We start from the raw sequence: 20741 nt of genomic DNA on the forward strand, positions 1-20741 counted from the left end.
CCTACGCTCAGAAAAAACGATTTCGAGAAAAACGACTTTGAAGTTTACCAAGTTGATTTTGATGCTTCTGAACGTTTTAATGGACTGAAACTCGTTACTCGGGGTTTTTCGGGGTCGCTGATTATGAATCCGAAGTTAGTTTTCCAAAATTCAAAATGGCGGATCCAATATGGCTAATGACTTTTTTAAAAATTGATCGGAATCGCTTGAAACTCGTTACTCGGGGGTTTTTGGTGTTGCTGATTACGAATCCGATGTTCGTTTTTAAAATTTCAAAATGGCGAATCCAACATGGCGGAAAAAATTTAAAATTTGTTCGAATTCATGTGGATCCACCATTTTGAATTTTGAAAAACTAACATCGGATTCGTAATCAGCGACCCCGAAAACCCCCGAGTAACGAGTTTCAAGCGAATTTGATTAATTTCAGAATAGTTTGTCAGATTTGATTTTTTTTTGTACTTTTTTTGTAAAAGTACCTAACTTTAAAGTGAAATTGTGAAAAAACTAATGCAGCTGGAAAGCTGCGGTTTATTGCATTGGAAAGAGCGGCCCGTTTACCATAAGAGTCGATGAAAAAGTGAAAACCGAGCGTAGGTCCCTTTTAACTTTACGTGTCACATATGTAAATAGATTGCATTTTAAGCATACAATTTTTCAATAAAAGTTTCAATGATCTATGGCTCTTAATGATAGTACTCGTTCTAAATGTGGTATGCGCATAAACTACTTTTCACTATCAGTATTTACTGCTATTTAAAAATAATTACACAAGTTTTTAATAATCCACGCACGTTCAACGACTCAACTTCGAAAATGCTTTAACTTAAATTTTTTCTCCCTTTGTAGCTTATTTTTCTTCTATTCCTATTCTATATGCAACCATTATCTCATAGATTATACATAGGATTACTAGTAGCATCGAATAGTTGTGTACCCGTCGACTCGATCATTGAACGCAACGCAATACTACGCTGTTTCGAAACAGCTTTACGCAATGTGAGTTCAAAAACGTTATTCTCATCAATGTTGTCCATTGGAAGATGATCGCGCGCCAGCATTGTTTCGTTGTCTAGCGTATTTTGTTGTGCCTTGTCTTCGAACGTCAGCTTGTCATTGACGTAGTTGATGCGATTATCACTGAATTCTTTTAAAAATGCTTCGGTTTTATGATTTTTGATAGCTTCACTGGGAAAGCATTGCAGTAGTTCTTCGAATGATAGCTCGGCCACTAGATTGTTGAGTATTTCTGTAAATTATAAGTATTTAGTTTTGAAAGGAAAAATAGTATTTGAGTATAGTATTTTACATACCTGTGATATGTGCCTTCCAATTGGGCACCAAATTTTGTTTGCTTAAGATTTTCTTCAACAGCGATTCCCAGTGTTTTGGTGTAAAGCCGTTAGACTGCAAATAAAAAAAATATTACATATCTAGGCAATAACTTTTCGAATCCGGAGCGGATCTGTCCGAATTTTTTTTAAGGAATTATACCACTGAAAAAAAAATAAAAAAATCGAAATTCGCCTAAAAAATTCTATATATAGTGGCGCTCACCTAAATAACTAACTTATTTTAACTTTTTTACGTGATACATTTTTTTCGTAATTTTTTTATAAAAATATATTAGATTCTATAACACAAACCATATAAGTTAAAGTTTAAAACAGTTTAGGTAAATTTAACAAATTTCAAAAAAATTTCATCAAATTGTTCAACTTTTTTTTCAGAATTTTTTGTAGCTCATGTATAATGATGTGCAAGTTTGAAAATTCTGAAAAATTCCGTTGATTTTTGAGATTTTTTTTTGGTCGAGGGTGTTGCGTATTTTCTGTCTCATTCCGAAATTCAAAGGTCTCGGAAATTACGAAGGTTGAAGTGGGAGTAGTAGCAAGGCACCGAAAAGAGGTACATTTTTCCTATTGCGTTTTTCTCGAACCGATTTTTTCACACTGTTGTACACGTTATGTCAAGAGCCACTAAAGCGATTTAGCTGAGATTTTTACCACAAATTCTTTATATTACTGTTTAAAGCACAAAGTCCCGGCGATGTGCCGTTCTTAAGTTATGAATTTAATTAAGCTAAAACTTTCATGAAAATTCATGTCGTTTTCTTCAGACTACTGCCATTTTTGCAAAAAAAAAAAATTAATTGTTTTCCAACATAGTGCATTGCTCTCGCAAATAATACATTTTTTGGCGGAATTTTCAGGCGATGACCGACTGGGAAATCTTCTACACCATCCCAAAAAGAGAGAGCTTATATCTTCGCCATTTTATACTTTAAAATTTTTATTTATTGTTTTGAATGTAAAGAGTGGGCTAATGGATTACTCACATCTTCGATATTTTATAATTAAAATGAATAATTTTTGGAAATTCTTAAATATATAAAGTTTTTTTTTGTATAAATTTCATACCTGCGTCAGAAAAAAAATATTTTGTAAGAAATTCCTAAGGTCAAAAATTAATTTACGTTTCGGAGTTACACGGTTATCCTTTTTATTCAGTTTAAAATAAAATACAGTGGAGCTTTTCATGCCTTCCTGGATATTAGGTTATTTGGTTGAAGATTAGTATCCTTCAGTTAATTTCTTTGTTGTAAACTGTACATAAAATATAAGCAAATAGCACAAAACCCTGTCAGGTTCGAACACCCACAGTGAAAAATAATTTCCTGTTAACCTAATAACCAAAAAGCTGTGAAATTGTTCGAAACATTCATTTTTTAACCTAGATCATTTTACCGATAAATACACATTTTAGATACATATGTAATGATCGACATTTTTTTATCGATAGGAAATGTTATCGGTGCATATATGCCCTACTTCATTGCCCATATTTTTAGTGATGTGACTTTCGTTAAAATTGTCCCAATTGATCATATTATCTACTAATACACATTTTATACCTATATGTATTAATCAATATTTTTTTTATCGATACTAGATATTAAGCCTCATTGCGTAAGTAGTAAATTAGGCTAAATTGTAAGACTGGACAACATTGGCATTACCTACTGTCGTGCTGAAATAAGTAAACGACGAAAATCGTTTCCATTTCAATACACTAGCCGAGTGGAAGTTTCAGGCAATGCCATGCAGTTTTCGATACGACTCGACTCACGAAAAACGACTTGCACTCCACACGACATTCGCAATGCGGCTGATTATCAGTGCATATTTTTGTTATACTTCATTACCGATATTTTTACTGATGCTACTTTCGATATATTTGCCGAAATCAATATCGCTAAAATATGTATCGATAGTGTTATCGATACATACATATTTCCTTATATTATTATCGATATAAATATGTAGGAAAATTCTTATTTATCGATGATGTTATCGATAAATATATATTTCCTCATACTGTTATCGAAATATGTAGAAATATTCATATATATCGATATTGATATCGATGTATATACATGCATACATATGTATGTACCGATATTGCTTTCGACACAGGTATCTGTTATGCTATCAATTGGCCCTATGCCAATTTACTGATGCGCTGACGATCGTCGATGATGTCGATGCCGATATTAAGCATAAGGCCGATTATATGTACATACATATGTATTTCCATTATAAGCGATAACGCTAAACATATAGGTAGCTGCTTATTCTAGAAAAATGGCATTTCCTTATCGCCTTCCTAACTCTTCAATTCTTACCTTGCCATATTGCCACATATATTCGGGACAGAAATTTAGCATATAATTGATGGCTAAATGTTTTGGTAAAACAATCACCAGGAAGCTATCGATGCCAATCAAATCCGGTGTCTTCTGTATGAATGCGATAAACTCCTCAATGATTTCACGATCGATTTTTGTTGATGCCAGGAGCGACTGAAAGCAAAATAAATTATATTTTTTATTATTGTTCGAATTTATCGTAATCTTATAAAAATTGTCCCTCACTCACCTGTATTTTCAACGTCAGCGTTAGCAGCTCATTATGCCAGCCCATGAAGTGCACCTCACACTCACCCTCATCGCGATTGGGATAACTGAAGTCATCGCGTCGAAATGGCGGCAAACGATTAAGGTACTGCGGACGATCTAGCAAACATGGAATCGGTCGCAAATATGACTTCATGTGCCGCTCAAACTCCTCGCCACTCAATTTATAATCCGGTATAAAGGGCACATAGATGATTTTGCGCTCTTCTGCTGCGCCCGGCGGTTGCGCAACGCTGCTACTTGCCGCTTTCGCATAATAATACTGAGTATATGCACTGTGGCGCAGCAAAGTATTCTGTTGCAGCTGCTGCTGCTGTTGTTGTGCACGCAATTCTTGTAAATGGCGTATCATAAATTTTATGCATTCCATGCGCAAGCTCACGAAATCCTCATTCACTGGTTGTTGTTCGATATCGGCCGATTGCAAATCAGTTATGAGATCACTCAACGCCTTTAGGCGACCCATATACATGCGAAAGAGTATTTTCAGGCCTTTTAGATTCGTTTCAGCATCGCTGTTACCTTGCGTGGGTGTCTGTTGTTCATTGGTGTCTAATTGTATTGGTGAGTGTATGATATTACGCTTATAGTGAGAGCTTGGATCATGCAGCTGATCGTAGACGATGCGATTACGATTTATGGGATGCGAATAACTGCGATCGTCTATTGACGAGCTTGCGCCGGAATTCGATTCGGGGAGTGAGTTGGCAATTGATTCGTTGTCGCGTTCACTGTTTAGAGAGGGCGCCTTTGAGGAAGTTTCATCGTATTCATCAACGCCCTCCATGTAAGGCGGGGTATGCGTAGGTATATCATGCGGATTTTGCATTGGATTCACATCGAAATAGTCGTAGTAGTAGACCTGTGAAAGTGAATAGCAGAGCAACCACATAGAGTTTTTGTCTTAAATTTTTTCTACTACTTTGAATCTAACTCACTTGCAATATATTAACAAACACCTTCTGCGACGTCTGGTACCCCTTATGACCGATATGCGAGGCGATATAGTTGAGGAAAAGCTGTAAAATAATCTCCAACGTAATGCTATGTTCTATGCACAAGGCATGTATGAAAACATCGCTGATGGCCTCAATCAGATCCGCATTCTCTGCGGCCAACAAAATGGTTTCAGTAAAATCCGAAAACGATATAACGCCATGCCCAGTGTGTGTGGGCGCAAGCAAGGGGCTCGCACTGTGCACTTGACCAAATGAAGGTTTACGTTTTTGTTGACGGCGCATTATTTGCGAAGCGGCAGATTTGTGGAGTTGTGCTCCTGGCCCACTGGAACCGTTGCGAAATTTCAGCGTATCATGATGGTGAGATCCGCGTCGCTGAAATAGTACAGTGCCATCGTCGAAGAGTACGTTCTTGTGTTTCATCAGAGCAACCGTCAATTCGCGGCGACTCAGACGAGCTACCACTTCCTGCGCGAGCAAATAGTTGGACATGCGACAGGCTGTTACGGCGAGTAAAAGATTCTCATCAGGATTGCTGTTTTTAAGAGGGAAGGAGGGAGGGGGAGAGTGCGAGAAAAATTGTATTAAAGTTAGCTACGACTCAGGGATTTTTGACAACTTACAGTTTATCCAGATATTTAAGGTAGTTGACCAACTCGCCGCTGATCGCATCTGCCACCACTGGCGAATTCAACATTATTTGTGGTATATCGCTAGGCGAATATTTGATAAACATATTTAGAAACTCCAGCGACAAAGGCACTTGCGGGTAGCCCTGTTCGATGACACGATCAGGTGTGAAAAATGGCTTCACCAGTTGATTTAAAAAGGCGGCTAGCAGGCGATCAGTGCCCAAACCTAGCAGGAACATTTTCACGGTGTAAATTAGCCCAACTAGCTGCGTCTCATCAGTCAACGGTGAATCGCTGCAATTCCCAAACGGCAGCTGCTGCTGCTCGACGCATGCGGGTTGCACATAGCAGTTGATATAGTTGCTGTAGATGTCCGTCAATTGTAGATTACACATTTTATAGAAGCCAGTGGCCTGCAGGTAAACTTCCTTCTTGCGTGAACTACAAATTTTCGTACCAAAAATAAAATTAAAAATGTACATTCGTAATCATGGCGCTTTACCGTATCGAAAAGTCTGCCAACTTTCGGCAATTCTCAACGAATTTGCTGCGCAGCTGTTGCTCACGCTCCTCGGTCAATTGCTCACAGTGCAGCGACAGACTCAGCCGCAACATGACATGCGCCTCCTCCATCAAATCGTAAAAATTTGAGCTGCTAGCCGCGCGATATGACTCAGCAATGGCCTCCAAGTCCTCAATGACATGCTCCACCGGTGGCAAATCCAAATTGTAGAGCGTCCATTCATTGAGTAACGGTGGTTGTGCAGCATTGTTGCTGCTGCTGCGTAACAAATTCTTTACCTTAGCCTCGGCGAGTATGCGCGCAGCTATATTGCGTCCACCAGCGCTGCCAGCGGGCGCGCCACCACTGCGTCTTTTGCTCGCCTCGTTGTTGTTGTTGGCCAGTGCGCTATTGGTGATTAGAACCAAATTATTGTGATTCACACACACGTATTGAACATGCATGAAGGCGCAAAGACCGATAACCGCAATGGCCGAGTTCACATCCGGACTCGACTCCTCGGGGAAAAGTCCGCCCAGTGTGGGATATTCAAAGCGGTTGTGGTAGAGTTTGTGGCCAATGCGTGACGTGTGAGTTTCCACTGACTCTGTGGTAATAGCGTAAATGACATAATCGTTGATATGTACCCTCAGCACAGGAGCGGTGAACGAGTAGACGGCAATGGGCTTCTCGTTCTCACTGTACCATTTGCCTGTAGGAGCGGAAAAAGTAATGAAATTGTAAACTGCATAGCCAGAAATAGCGATTCACTAGATCATTTCACACACCTTGCGCACAAAACTGATACAGATAGCCATCCACGCTGCTTGCCACCAACAAAGCATAACCGACGCAACTTTGATGATGTCCAGATTTGAGTGTGCGTCGATTGGCGTGCTTGGTCGTGGTTACAGCACCTGGCACCTGCTGATTGCCCATATCATATTCAGAGTCCTCCAATCCCTCCTCATTTGGATTGCGCTGATAAATCGCTTTCAAATCCATGCAACGTAAAATATCTACAATGCGCCCGTTGGGCTCCGAAGATTTCATGCAAATCTGCAACAGCTTGCGCACATCATATTGTACGCTAGTGTCCTCGTTGTAAACGTACGCCATGTTGCCATGACTGGAGACACGCTGCGGTTGAGGGAAAGAAAATAGTACTCATAATTAAAAATATATTATATATATAAAATAATAAATATAATTTATATTATATATAAATTATAAATGAATAATCTGCACTCACTTGTAAATTCATAGCTTTCGCTTCATTGACCAGCTTAATTTTGATGTCATTCGCACGTGCTGGCATAATTATAATCTCCTGTGTATCTCCCCCACAACCACCACCAACGCCGCTACTACCAATCAATGTCGGCGCCATGCCACCACCCACACTTATGGCATCACCCAACTCCCATTGCGATTTCAAATCCACTTCGAACTCGCGTCCACAGGCGGAGTTCACAATGCGCGCCACATTGAAATCGATTGGCGTGCGTCCAGGAAAACCAGCCACGCCCAACGGTCGTCCACTTGAGGTCGTCTCCAACGAATCTGTTTCAAAGCTGTTATGACTCGAGGGCCCGCCGCTCACTTTACTCATTAGACTCGATTCCGTACTCGAGATGGCCTCATCCACATCCACATCGGCCACATCGTCTAATCCACCACCATCACCACGACCGCCACCACCGCCCCCGCCGTAATCATTATCCATGGGACTACAATGTGCGCCACCGGCTGCGCTGCTGCCAACCACGTCCACCACCTTGAAAGCGACACAGTAGCGATTATTCATTGCTGCGATAACATTCTCGGCGAGACACAAGCGCAACGGTAGAAAATTTAGATTTACAAAAAATTTAAAGGGTAGAAAGTCGATGTAGGAGAAACGTGGCTGTGTAGTTTCGTGTATGCACTGGGTATACTCGTATAGATAGATGCGCTCCTTGCTGCTCACAATAATGTTGCCCGACGTCTGGCAGCATTGTATGAGATCGGGTGGGCTACGCAAAGGAAGCTCAATCACATCGATGCTCTCGACTAGTGGAGCCTTGGGTGTGGTCATGGAGGCGATGCGTATGGTTATAGGGAGGTCGATGAGTTTTGCTTCGGGGAATTTCCAAAAGTTTGCATAGATACGCACGAACATTTTAGTGTCCTCCTCCGGACAGATGGTGCTAGTACTGCTGCTGCTCGTACAGCTCATGCCTGTGGTGCCAGTTTGTACTGGACTGCTGAGCGTTTCCTTCTCCAATGTGAGTAGATATTTGCCTGCAGAGGAGAGAGAGAGAGAGAGAACGGGGCATACGAAATTAAATTCTGAGGTCACTAATCTATGTTGAGAGGCTAACGAGGGTTGTTTCTAATAAAAGAGAGCGAAGCTTAGAAACAAAACCTTATTTATTCATATAAAGTAATCCATACCCAATCTGTTCTATACTAAAAAAACAAATTCTGAAAATTTGAAATTCAATACCCATAATTCTCACCTGCTTCACAGTAAATCAAGTGCACCACTTCACCCACCGTTGCGAGCGTATATTTCGTGGGCAGTCGCTCATCTGCGGCAGCTTGTGCTGCGGCCGCCGCTGCTGCTGCCTCAGCTGCGGCATATTCACTTGCCGTGGTAATGGCATTCAAATCGATGCCATTCAATTCGTTGCGTCGCTGCTTGCCGCCGATATCGTAGATCTCAATAAATTGCTCAGCGCTGCTCACAGCAATGCGACTGGAATCGATCAGTGAGGCGGAGAGTATGTCACCATTTAGAGAGTAAGTGTGCTGCTTGGCAAAGTTATAGGCTTGCAGAATTTTCACCATTTTCAGGGCAAGTCGATGACTTCATTAAAGAGGCAACACTGAAGTTAGATATAAAAATTAGTTTTTAAGTCACTTTAAAAAAATAATATGCAGAAATTATTTCAAAATTTCTGCACAAATTAACTAGTTACTACTATTTTTTAATTATTTTTATGTCTAATTTTGTTTTCTAAATAATTTCCTAAATAATTTTTTAACCGCATCTAACGCCCAGCGTGACACGCTACTGGCGAGTGATCTCATGCCGCAGTGTCGTTGCCGCTTGAAGGCATCATGTCATACGGGCGCGCCTCAAATGCGTTTTTAGTCACACAAAATTTGTCAAAATTCACTCAAAAAAAATTAAAAATACAGATACAGCACACAATTTGTTAACACTACGGTTTTTTGTAATTTAACAATTCACTGCACAACCCGCATAAGAGACAGGCGATTAGTGACTTCCAAGCGGTACTGCCCGGTTAACCAACCATGTATAAATATAAAGCCTCAAATGTTTGTGATGAGCTGCTGATGACACTTGACACTACTTGTGTGTTGTATTTGCTCTGTGGCAGTCACTGACTGGCGACCGTCATACGTACACGACAAATGGAACGTATGACATTTAACTGTGATGAAATTTGGTGAAGTGGTCGCTTAGGCATTGCATTCACTACACATATGTATGTACATTAGACTACATCACTCCCCATACAAAAAAAAATCTATTATATTTTGAGACGTCCACCAAAATATTTCGGAAAAATATTAAGATTTAAGTGAGCTGGACCGATTTGAAAATACCTCCAAAAATGTAGTTTTTTATGAATAAAAATAGTTTCTTAAAGATTTTTTGTGAAAAAATCCCCTCAAATGACAAAACGGTTTAAGCTTAAAAAATTTGCGTAAAAATATTTTTAAAAAATTAAAAAAAAAATTTGAACGGAATCGTGATAATGAGATTTTTGATGCTGTTTTTAACCTTTTTCAAAGATTGGTATAAGAAAAACTTGAATAACTGAGCCTAAACTCTCCCGATTTAGACTTGTGAGATATCATTGGAAAGGTATTTTCTCACCCCTTTTATTTCTTTGCTAATAAACTCATTCAAACGATGGAAGAGAAATGTAGGATGAACGAACGTCATTCAAAGTGGAATTAAGATGTGTTGGTATTCGAAAAAACAAGATGGGACACGAATGACGTTTTTTGGCCAGAAATAAACACAGTGTGAAAATACCTTTCTCCTGAGATCCCATAAGTCTAAATCAGAACATTTTTGGCCCAGTTATTCAAGTTTTTCGTAAATCCATCTTTGAAAAAAGTTAAAAAACAGCATCAAAAATTTCATTCTAACGATTCCGTTGAAAGGATTTTTAAATATTTTTATGCAGATTTTTTAAGCTTAATCTAATTTGTCATCTGAGGGGACTTTTTTCAAAAAGTTCTTTAAGAAACTATTTTTATTCATAAAAAGCTTAATTTTTGGAGGTATTTTCAAATCGATTCAGCTCGCTTAAATCTTAATATTTTTCCGAAATATTTTGGTGGACGTCTTAAAATATAATAAATTTTGTAATCCCGGCGGAAAAACCGCAACTTTTTTTGGTGATGCAGTCTAATGTACATACATACATACATATTCAGTTGGAAAGAACAGAGATGGTCAAGTGGTCACTAGCCACCCACTCACTTGCCTGATTAAGTTTACCAGGCAGTTGTCTCATACGCATGTACATATGTATGTATGTACATTAGACCGTACCACCGTACAAGCAAACAAAAAATGTTCGCCGTACACCCCTGAGAAGTAAAGTATTTTTGCAAGGCACTTTCGATTTTTTTTTTTGCTAAACGTAGGGGCAGCCTTTTTACATTTTTCGGTGACACCTACATTCAGCAATCCAACTTTTTTTAAATACTTTTACTGGATTAATCGAAATACTTCCTTAGCATTAGGGTGAAAAAACTGAGATCTGATGAGTAAATACTAGATAGGGGTGCTTGAGGTCAGTGAACTTTGGAACTAAAAAAATTGTCTCGTCGATTTCAAGGTCCTCGAAATAAGCGATTGTTTAAGTGATGACCTTTTCATTCGACCCAAATCTCTTACCGCCTAGCCATTTCTTTGTGTTTGGAAACAGGAAATAGTCGCTGAGGGCTAACAGGGCATTTCTGGTTAACACAGTAAAAAGTATTTCGTAAGACAAATGAAAGACGGATGGCAAGATAGTTCGAAATACTTTTGTTATTCTAGCGCAAAAGGCTTAGAAAAAAAGCTCTCTCATTCACCGCTCTTGGTGAAAAGCTACATATATTGAGAGAAAGCACCTGCTTATCATTTAGCTCGCGTCGCTCAAACAGTCGCAATGGCCGAGTGAGCAAAGCAAAGGCGTGCCATTCGAGAGATCGAGAGAGTTCGAGTCCTCGGGGAGCGGGCATTTACTTCAAAAAGGGAGAAGGTTATCAATTCGTCGGAATATTTTTTTTATGTATGGACCACTTTTATTTTTATTTTTTAGAAACTTATATGTATCTGTTTTCTTTTTTTAATAAATTTTTTTCTTTATTAATTAGTTTTTTTAGTTTTAAGACGTTATTATATATTATATTTTTTTTAAATTTAATTAAATTGTTAGGTGTTTACTTGTTTTTATTATTTTTCAATAATTTTGTTTAAATATTTTTTTAAACTTAATTTAATTTTTAGAAACTTTTTCCCTTTTTAAATGAATTTTTTCTTTTTGTATAGTTAATATATAGAAAAATAGCTATTTTTTAGTTTCATTTTTTTATTTATCGACGTGACGTACGGTGTCTGCATGCATCCCAAAAAACTGTGGCCATGACCTTATTGACCGACAGACCCACTATGGCCTTCTTTGGTGTGCACTTTTTGATAGTTCGTTGGTTTCTGATGGGATGTGGTGGATCCATGGTTCGGGGATAGGTTTTTCGTATCCAAATATTACTGTAAAATGTGATGTACCCACTCTGTTCATATGCTTACAGCCACCTCACACATTTTCATTCTCCGATCGTCCAATATCATTCCATGGAACTCAGTAAACCCCTTTTTAGCCATCGAAATTGTTGGTGCAGGATCCCTATATTATATTCAGACCTTTCTTGGTTTCGGTAATGGATTTTTTTCGAATTGCCTCGCAAAAATAATTAACACTGCGGCATGTACGGCGAACTTTCTTTTCTGGTACAATCTAATGTACGCACATATGTACATAAATGTTACAAAAATTCATTACACACTATATGCACGAATGTTTGCAAATATTTATCAACTTTTGGAAGTAACATAATATTCAAAGCAAAATAAAAAGTACAAAGATGTAGGTGAGATAATAATCAAGCATGATTATCTGCCACTACATAAAACGTTGGGACAAATTTTCATACATCACCACAAAAAAATTAAATTTCAACGCTAACATAATAAAAAATACATTAAATTAATTAAAAAGGAAAGGCTCGCACTCAAAGTGTTTTGCATGCACATACATAATAAAAAACGAACTCATCAGGGCGAGCAATTATTTTTTGGAAAATTCCTAATTTTTTACATTTCTTTGAAACCATTTTTTAACTTTTGTCGTATTCATTTGTAGTTTTTGATATTTGGTTTTCAGTTTCGATATTTATAGCTTAGACCAAATCGAGAGCTGCCTTTTAAAACATCTCCTTTGTATTAAAAACTTTTTCAAAACTTAACTCAAACAAGTAAAGAAATATAAGTTCGGGCTAAACCGAATTTTATATACCCGGCGCAGGTATCAACCCTCGTCGTTCCAACTTCGTCTAAGCTACCGAAAAGTCTATACCAGTCTTATTTATTGCTGAGAGATTGTTGTAAGTATTAATTTGGAGTAAATTAACGTCCTCAGTTATTGAAATATCGGAGTTCTCCTATATCCGAAAATTACCGTTATACGGGAAGCCGGTGCAATTTTAGTCCGATTTGAATAATTTTCAACGAATTAATTTTACGTACCAAGGTTATTAAACCGTGGTTGGTAGAAATTGATAAATCAAAAAATTTATAATAATCTAATTTTTTGCTCAGTGGTCATTGCAATAATCGATTTTAAGTCAATTAGCTTCAGTAGTCACTGATTTATCGCAGTTTCCGTGTTTCTTTAAATTACACGTTATATGGGAGGTGGGCGTGGCTATTGCCCGATTTCAAAGATTTTCAACCAATTTCTTAGATGGATCCTTAGCAAGGCTCGTGTCGAGTTTGATTTTGCACCGAAATTCTACTCCACATACTAATTTTCAACAATTTGGATCCAATAATATCATAGTTTTTGCATTTTTCGAAAATACCGTCATATGAGAAGGGGGCGTGGTTGCAGTCCGATTTCGGCCATTTTCAATAGCAACCTACCTTGGATAAATTTCGTTGAGATATCTCAATTATTGCTTGAGTTATCGTGTACACGGACAGACGGACGGACGAACAGACAGACATTGCTTAATCGACTTCTCTTCTCATTCTGATCAATTATGTATACATTTGTCTATATCTATCTCGATTCGTTTTGGCTGTTACAAACAACCGTTATGTGAACAAAATTATAATACCCTTGTGCACAAGTGCACTGGTGTATAAAAAGCAAACCTGTTTACATGTAACTGGGTTACGTTGACCATATATGAAAGTATGTAAGCAAATACGAAATAGAAATCAGCGAAGAGAGAGGGGAGATTTCTGAAAAAAAAATGCGGAAAATAGATGTGAATGGCATAAGGAATGAATAATAGCAGATTGTGTGAATAATCGTTGGTAGGCACGCTTTGTTGGCCCTTAATGTTGAGTAGCATAATAACGGCTAAAAAGTCACACATCATATTTTCAATGCCCATAAAAGTCAAGGAAAAAAGCTAAGGAAAGGATGTGTTAATTGCGAAGGGCATGGTATGGGCAGAATGAATGGAAGTTTGTCATTTCCGCTCTTTAATGGGCCCAGACATTTAAGAATGAGCTCGAATTAAATATGCGCATTTGTATAAAGCTGCAGACAACTAGGTATGTTACGCTTTTTAACGATTTACATATTTTGAAATATTTTAATTGTCGTTTTTCCGCAAACATTTTTCAAAATTTGAACATTTTTTCAAAATTTGAACATTTTTTCAAAATTTGAATTTTGATGTAGAAATGCATCTAGATGCTCTAAAAACATTGGTGCATCAAAAAGAAAATTTTGAAAAAATGTCACTTTTGTACATACATATGTACATACATATTTTTGGCGGTTACGTCTCGATATAATTGCGGGATTCACAACGGTGTCGTAAGTGTCGTATTGTTGTATGTCGTAAACTTTAAAAGCTCAAATAAATGTTTAGAGAACTTGAAACGACAACCAACTATTTTATAACACTGCAAAATTGCATAATATGACTTTGATAGTACTTTGCGAATCCCTTTAACACATTTTTTAGACGTTTAAAGTTTACGACATACAACAATACGACACTTACGATACCGGTGTGAATACCCCAAATGTATATTGTGATACAGTACTAAAAAGTAACATCAAACTAATGATTGACCCCATTTTGCAGGAAGGAACTGCAAAGAAACAAACACACAAATGTACATACATACATACACACATATGTATGTATTTGCATGGCGGTTAATGGCAGTGAACGGAAGCGGAAAAGACTAAAGCTAAAAGCGCCGAAGAATACTGCACAAGTTCACGGCTGGCACAAAATCACATACACGAACAAAAATAACTGCACACACAACACATACATACGTATGTAAGTACATACGAAGATGGCAAAATTGATGAATGGCCGGCCGCGCGCATAAAAAAGGTGTGTTCGCATGGCTGCGTTGTACTCGTACCTTTTGTTTATCACCGCCTGCATGGCAGCATATCCGCACGGGTGGGTGTTTGTGAGTGTGTGTTTATTTGCGTACATATTTGTGTTAACTTGAGTCCTAAACGACTTTGATAGCTGGTTAACGCTGATTTTCTAGGGCAATTAGCCGTGAGTTGCGATTGTCACTAAAAATAGCTTGTGTAATACAGCGGCATTTTTTGTTTGGTTTAGGCACTTTTATAAGAAAGACTTACGTAAATACATACATACACACATAGAATCATACATACTTATGCTTGTACTGCACCGAGATTTTTTTCCAGCATTTTTGCTAGCGAAAAATCAATAACACTGTTGTATTTCCATATATTAAATCTCTGCCAATTTTTACATAACACAGTGTTTTGTAGCGCAAATATATAATAAATATTTTCTATAACTTTATTATGCTCACATTTTCTTTCAATACACATATCCTAACACTTAATTGTGTATCTGCTTAATTAACTAGTTCATTTCTTTCTAGTAAAAATCTGAAGTAGACTCTGCTTTCTTCGCACACACTTTGTGCACTTTGCTCTTTAAGTGCACAGAGTTTGCTTTTACACACTTTTTCACCACTTTTTTACATCTCTTTTAATTTAAATTAATTAATAATTAATTTATTTCAATTAAAGCCATCCGCATTTGCCCTTTTGCTATGCACTCTTTTAGAAAGAACTTCGTATTTTTTGTTTTCATATTTTGCATTGCATTCGTTTCGGTGTGTCAGTTGATGACAACAAAAAATTTGACAGCTCCCTTTTGTTTTCTGTTTTGTGCAACCATTCGTGAGAGGCAGAGTTGTATTTTTCTGTAGGCTATGTGCATGAGAAGCTCGGCCAAACACTAACATATGTGTAAGCGCCAATCTATTATTATTTATTATTATTATTATGTGCATGAGAACGTTGCAGATTTTTTGTAAACTTACCCCAAAACTTCGAAACTCTCTTAACGTTTATGAATGTGTCAAAATGTTTGTGAAAGATGGGCTGACTTCCAAAACGTATCAATACAATGTTTGGAAACTGTTATACTGCGGTATTCAAACTGTTTGTAAATGCAGATTTGCGACACATTGCAACATTATAGATTGCATATTTTAAATATTCAATTTAGCAATGAACAATTTTTCTGAATTTTCCATTTTTAAAACACCAATGGTAACCAAAAACAAACGCAGCATCAACTTTGTTTCTGATGCGCTGATTGCTCTAGCGATGCGTTTCGATAACTTTTCGAATGCGTTTTGGAAAAGTATACATTGTCAACATTTTGTAGCTCAGCGTTATGGGACATTATACTTTGTACGTATGCAAAGCAATTGACGTTTTGGAAGTCAGCCATATTTTTCTTATTTCAGTCCGCTAATGTAAACGGATAAGAAACCGACAGAAGACAATCTGCCTTAACCTGAGCTTCGCCCGAAAAAAATTCACCCGAAAATTTGTATTCCACCCATAGTAAATACATGGAAATCAAAAGTGACAAATGAACCTGTTCGGGGAAAATGAAACTCATGATAAGGCTGAATGAATTTTCTGAGATTAACCCCTCTAAGGAGAAAATATAAAATCGAAGTATCGGTCCTCTTCTTCTTCTTGTTTGGCGCTGTAACCGCCTAAGCGATTTGGGTCGAGTCTAACAAAGCAGGCCAGTCGTCTCTCTTCTGCGCCAACTGACGTTAGTCGGAAATGCTAAGTGAAGCCAAGTCCTTATCCACTTGGTCTTTCTATCGCAGAGGAGGCCTCCCTCTTCCTCTGCTACCATCAGCGGGTTTCGAGTTAAATATTTTCAGGGCAGAGCGTCTGTATATCGGTCCTCTTACTTTACCTTCGTGAAAGTCCTGATTCAGATTGTCAAAAAGTTTAATTAACGTGGGACTATCCTTTGTTTGGTTTTGAAAAAACTCCGATCACTTCGTTTTTTTTCGTCACTTATGTACATAACTACATATTTGATATGCTATGAGTTCAGGTCCTAAATCACGGCATCTATGATCGAATGAAACTCGATTCATCAGTATAAATTGTATTGTGGAGAAAACAGGTTTCATTTGATTCTAAACGAGTAATCGAAACATCTTAAAGAATATGATATAGATTCCAAAAGGTTTTACCCGACCAACGATGGCTCTAATGATAGCAATCGATAAAGCAAAACTATATCGATATCGATAACGATAACAAAATCGACAACGATTGCAATATCTAAATTAAACGATCGATAAGAACACTGGCAAGGGTATTGATAACTGGAATAATATCGAATTCTAGAACGCTTGATGAATTTGATAACTTTTCTTATGATTATTTAAATCAAAACTATATTGATATCGATGACGATAACGATAACGATAACAATTAGTAATTGTTGCAGTTAACTTTTTGCCTGACTCTCATTCCTAAGCTCGTCATATTGTCATATTTAGTTTTATCATTATCATTAAACACATACATATGTATGTATGTATGTACAGTAAAACCTCGGTATATCACCAGGTTGAAGGGCTTTGAAAATTGCTTCGTTATAACTATAGTTTAGTTGTATTTAGATGTAAAAAATTCGTTAAAAGTATAGGTTTCTTTTTTATGACGGGTCTCTAACCCTCGACATATACAGACTGTGGTATGGGGAGGCTTTTGAGTTTACACTTCGTTATATAAAAGCTTTTGCTTACGGTACTTTAACCGTCCATATATTCCGAGGGTTTTCATACCTCAAATTTCTTCGTTATATCTATCTATATAACATCTACGAGATGTAAATTGTCAGGCTATGCAGCAGCATCTACCAGAAGAAATACTAGTAGCATCATACCAGTTGACGAGATCGTGTGCCAATTCATCCGCCGTGAAATGCATAAGTATGCCATTTCGCTCGAGGCGCTGCACAGTGGAAATGACCGACAGAGAAAGCATTGGCGTGGTATTACTGAGGTCCGCGGTCCAATCCCTGGCGCAGGGAATTTTTATTTTATTTATTTTTGTAATTTACTTGTTTTATTTAGGGTTTTTAGTTTAAGTTTTAAATTTAATGAACAAAAAAGATTTTTTTTTTGGTTTCTTGTTTTATGCCACAAGTATTTCTTCCCATAAGCATGTTTTTCTGCAATGAAATTAGATTTTCAAATTTATTATTTATATTTAAATTGAAATAATTGTATTGACTTACACTGAATTAATTTAAAAATAAAAATCGTAACCACCTCCAAGCGGATTCGAACCTTCGATCTCAGCACCAGACCCGTCAGTCTTCACGCGACGCCACAGCCGACATTTGTAAGAAAAGCAATTAATTGTGTGTTATGTTCGGTTTTGGCAATTCAAAGGCAGATACCGCTGAACGCTTTAGTTCTTCGAAATTGTCGAACTGATAGGCCATCGCTGTAGCACAATCTAGTTAATGAACTGGTATTTTTACTGACTGGTTTGGCTTTTCACTGCAGGGATTATTTTGGCGGCGACAATGTTAGGCGACGACTTTGGTTGTAGCCAGATTAGATCTTTTATGTCAAACTCATACAAATTCATGATGTCGCAGTGGCCTTCAAAAAAAAAAAAAAATATGTCGCCTTCGAGAAAGCGTTTAGATAATGAAGATAACAAATTGGAAGCTCGTTGTTTTCAATGCGTCCAGAACAGTGATCGGACTTAAAAAATTCTGTGTGGTAGAATCTGGAAAAAATGTGGTAGATTTAAAAAAAAGTGGTAGATCTCAGGTTTTAGATGAAACTTTGTACAAAAATTAAAAAACTTCTGCAAGGTTTCACCTAAATTACAAACTTTTTAATCAAAATCTAAAACAATTTTATTTTATTATAATAAAGTGCAAGATTGAAGTTGCTAAAAATTACATTGAGTTTTGGCACTTTTTTCCTTGACAGTGTAAAGCAGTTTTTTCCATATCAAGATATTTTTCGAACATATTTTGAAAGATTTCTGCAGCCTTGCGGAGTGCTGCCAGCTTTTCTTTTTATCACGATGTGGCGAACAAATGTGGCACGTTCCAGAAACCGCTACTTAGGATTTACCGATTTTGACAATTCTCAAGTAAAAGTAAACAACGCCTCAGAAACTTTAGATACACTTAAATGTGCTAATACTTTCACAAAAATATTTTGCAATTTAACACAATAAAAGCTCGTTTCCTGTCGAAAAATTGGTTATTGAGAAAATTTACTATTTTACTGTTTATTTTATCCAATTTGATCGCCGCCGGGAATGCGGAATCTTGTATTATATCATTCTTGTTACCATACCGACCCCTTTGCGCAAAATTATCGTATGTTATAAAATCCAAATTTTACAGGAAAGTATTTTTTGTATTTTTCTCTGCTTTGGCTAGCACCGTCAATACCAAAGTTTAGATTTGCTGAGATAATTGAAAGAGAATATAACTAAACGCAAGATTTGTTGTAGAAAGGACTCTACATTCTAATTTCTTAGCACATAAGATAATTTCGCCCACAAGAAAAAAGTCATTGTCACATATGATTAAATTTGCAGTAAATTTTTGGGGTAGCTATTGGCATTTAAGCCGTAATATTTGAACAGGTGATGCGTTATGGGTTGTATTACAAAGTTGCATCAAAAAGTAAATTTCGTAAAAAATGTAACATATTATAATTTTGCGCAAAGGGGTCGATATAGTGTTTAGTGTTGGACAATTTTTGCTCTTAAAATTAAGAAAATTATGTCGAGCAAAAACGCGAATATGTGGTAGATTTCTGACCTTGAGTGGTAGATGTTCAAAAAAGTGGCAGATCTACCACAATGTGGTAGAAGTCCGATCACTGGTTCAGAACTTAATTTTTGAATTTCTTTAGTACCATCGCATGACTACCGCTTCGAATGAAACCGTGGAAGTGACTGAAAATTTTCCACTTTTTGACTAAATACATACTCGTTTTTACTCATATAATACCGTAACTTTGATATTTCCATTTTCTCATTCACATATGGATGTATATGGATATGTACGTATGGAAGTAAATATTGCGCAGGTATACATGTACATTAGGGTGATTTTTTTGCGACTATTGTTTTTTTTAACTCCTACCTCGAAATTTTGTGGAAAACAGCGAAAAAAAAGCTCCCTGGAAATTTGAACCCTTAATATTAACATTAAGTACTCGCCCAAGGCGTGCAAAGATTTCCCATATAAAATACACGTAAACTTTGAGTTTTTTTCTTCAAAAGTCTACAGCTCAGAGGTATTTTATGGTATATCTTGGTCAATGATGGGTTTTCTTCCGAATTGAATGCTCTACAAAAGCGTTCAGCGGTGTAATCCTAACTCCAACCAGCGATGTAGTACGGGCCACTAAACCCAATTTTTTCGTGAAATTCTAAGTTTTTTGCCCTATCTCGAAAATAACAAGAGCTACAGAAAAAATTAAAATACCAAATTTGTAGGAAATAAAATTTCCTACAAAAAAAGTTTCAAAACACCAAATCGCTAACATCGATATTTCTTGAGATATTGGGCTTTTGAAGTTGAGGTAGTGTGGAATTTTCATGGACTATTAAGCTAAATTGTAGAAATTGTTGATCAACTTCAAAGTCCAACATCTCAAGAAATGTAGATATTAGCCATTTGGTGTTGCAGAACTTTTTTGTAGGAAATTGAATGTCCTAGAAGTTTGTCTGTTGTTTGTTTGTTTTTGCTATTTTTTTTTGTAGCTCTTGCTATTTTCGAGATAGCGCCAAAAAACGATAATTTCTTGAAAAAATTGGGTTTAGCGACTCGTACTACCTCGCTGGGGAGTTAGGATTACACCGCAATGAGCACTTTTGTAGAGCATTCAATTTCGAAGAAAACCCATCATTGACCAAGATATACCATAAACTACATCTGAGCTGTAGACTTTTGAAGAAAAAAAATCAAAGTTTACGTGTATTTTATATGGGAAATCTTTGCACGCCTTGGGCGAGTACTTAATGTTAATATCAAGGGTT

The 20741-nt window shown here is 37.0% G+C and overlaps 1 protein-coding gene and 1 long non-coding RNA gene across 3 annotated transcripts; both read right to left on the minus strand.

Annotated features, from left to right (window-relative positions):
• Nucleotides 1–444: 444 nt before the first annotated feature.
• LOC118739392 lies at nucleotides 445–15516 on the minus strand. Of its 2 annotated transcripts, none has more exons than XM_036470677.1 (11): nucleotides 15194–15516; nucleotides 8571–8939; nucleotides 7322–8352; nucleotides 6858–7209; nucleotides 6070–6781; nucleotides 5559–6008; nucleotides 4915–5470; nucleotides 3939–4838; nucleotides 3686–3862; nucleotides 1314–1407; nucleotides 445–1249 (listed from the first exon to the last, which is right to left on the minus strand). In XM_036470677.1, the coding sequence occupies exons 2-11, from the start codon at nucleotides 8899–8901 to the stop codon at nucleotides 891–893; spliced, it is 4962 nt and encodes a 1653-aa protein (XP_036326570.1). In that variant the 5' UTR covers nucleotides 8902–8939; nucleotides 15194–15516; the 3' UTR covers nucleotides 445–890. The 2 variants fall into 2 exon arrangements, with proteins under 2 accessions (XP_036326570.1, XP_036326571.1); XM_036470678.1 differs by lacking the exon at nucleotides 15194–15516 and adding an exon at nucleotides 14762–14968.
• A 2337-nt stretch (nucleotides 15517–17853) lies between these two features.
• Nucleotides 17854–19538, minus strand: LOC118739399. Its single transcript, XR_004993011.1, has 3 exons — nucleotides 19516–19538; nucleotides 17956–18458; nucleotides 17854–17889 (listed from the first exon to the last, which is right to left on the minus strand). It is a non-coding gene; the product is annotated as an uncharacterized LOC118739399 (long non-coding RNA).
• Between the last annotated feature and the right edge of the window lie 1203 nt (nucleotides 19539–20741).

This window comes from Rhagoletis pomonella, unplaced genomic scaffold (assembly GCF_013731165.1).
Source record: "Rhagoletis pomonella isolate Grant_MI unplaced genomic scaffold, Rhpom_1.0 Rhpom_scaffold_00005, whole genome shotgun sequence".
NCBI lineage: Eukaryota > Metazoa > Arthropoda > Insecta > Diptera > Tephritidae > Rhagoletis > Rhagoletis pomonella.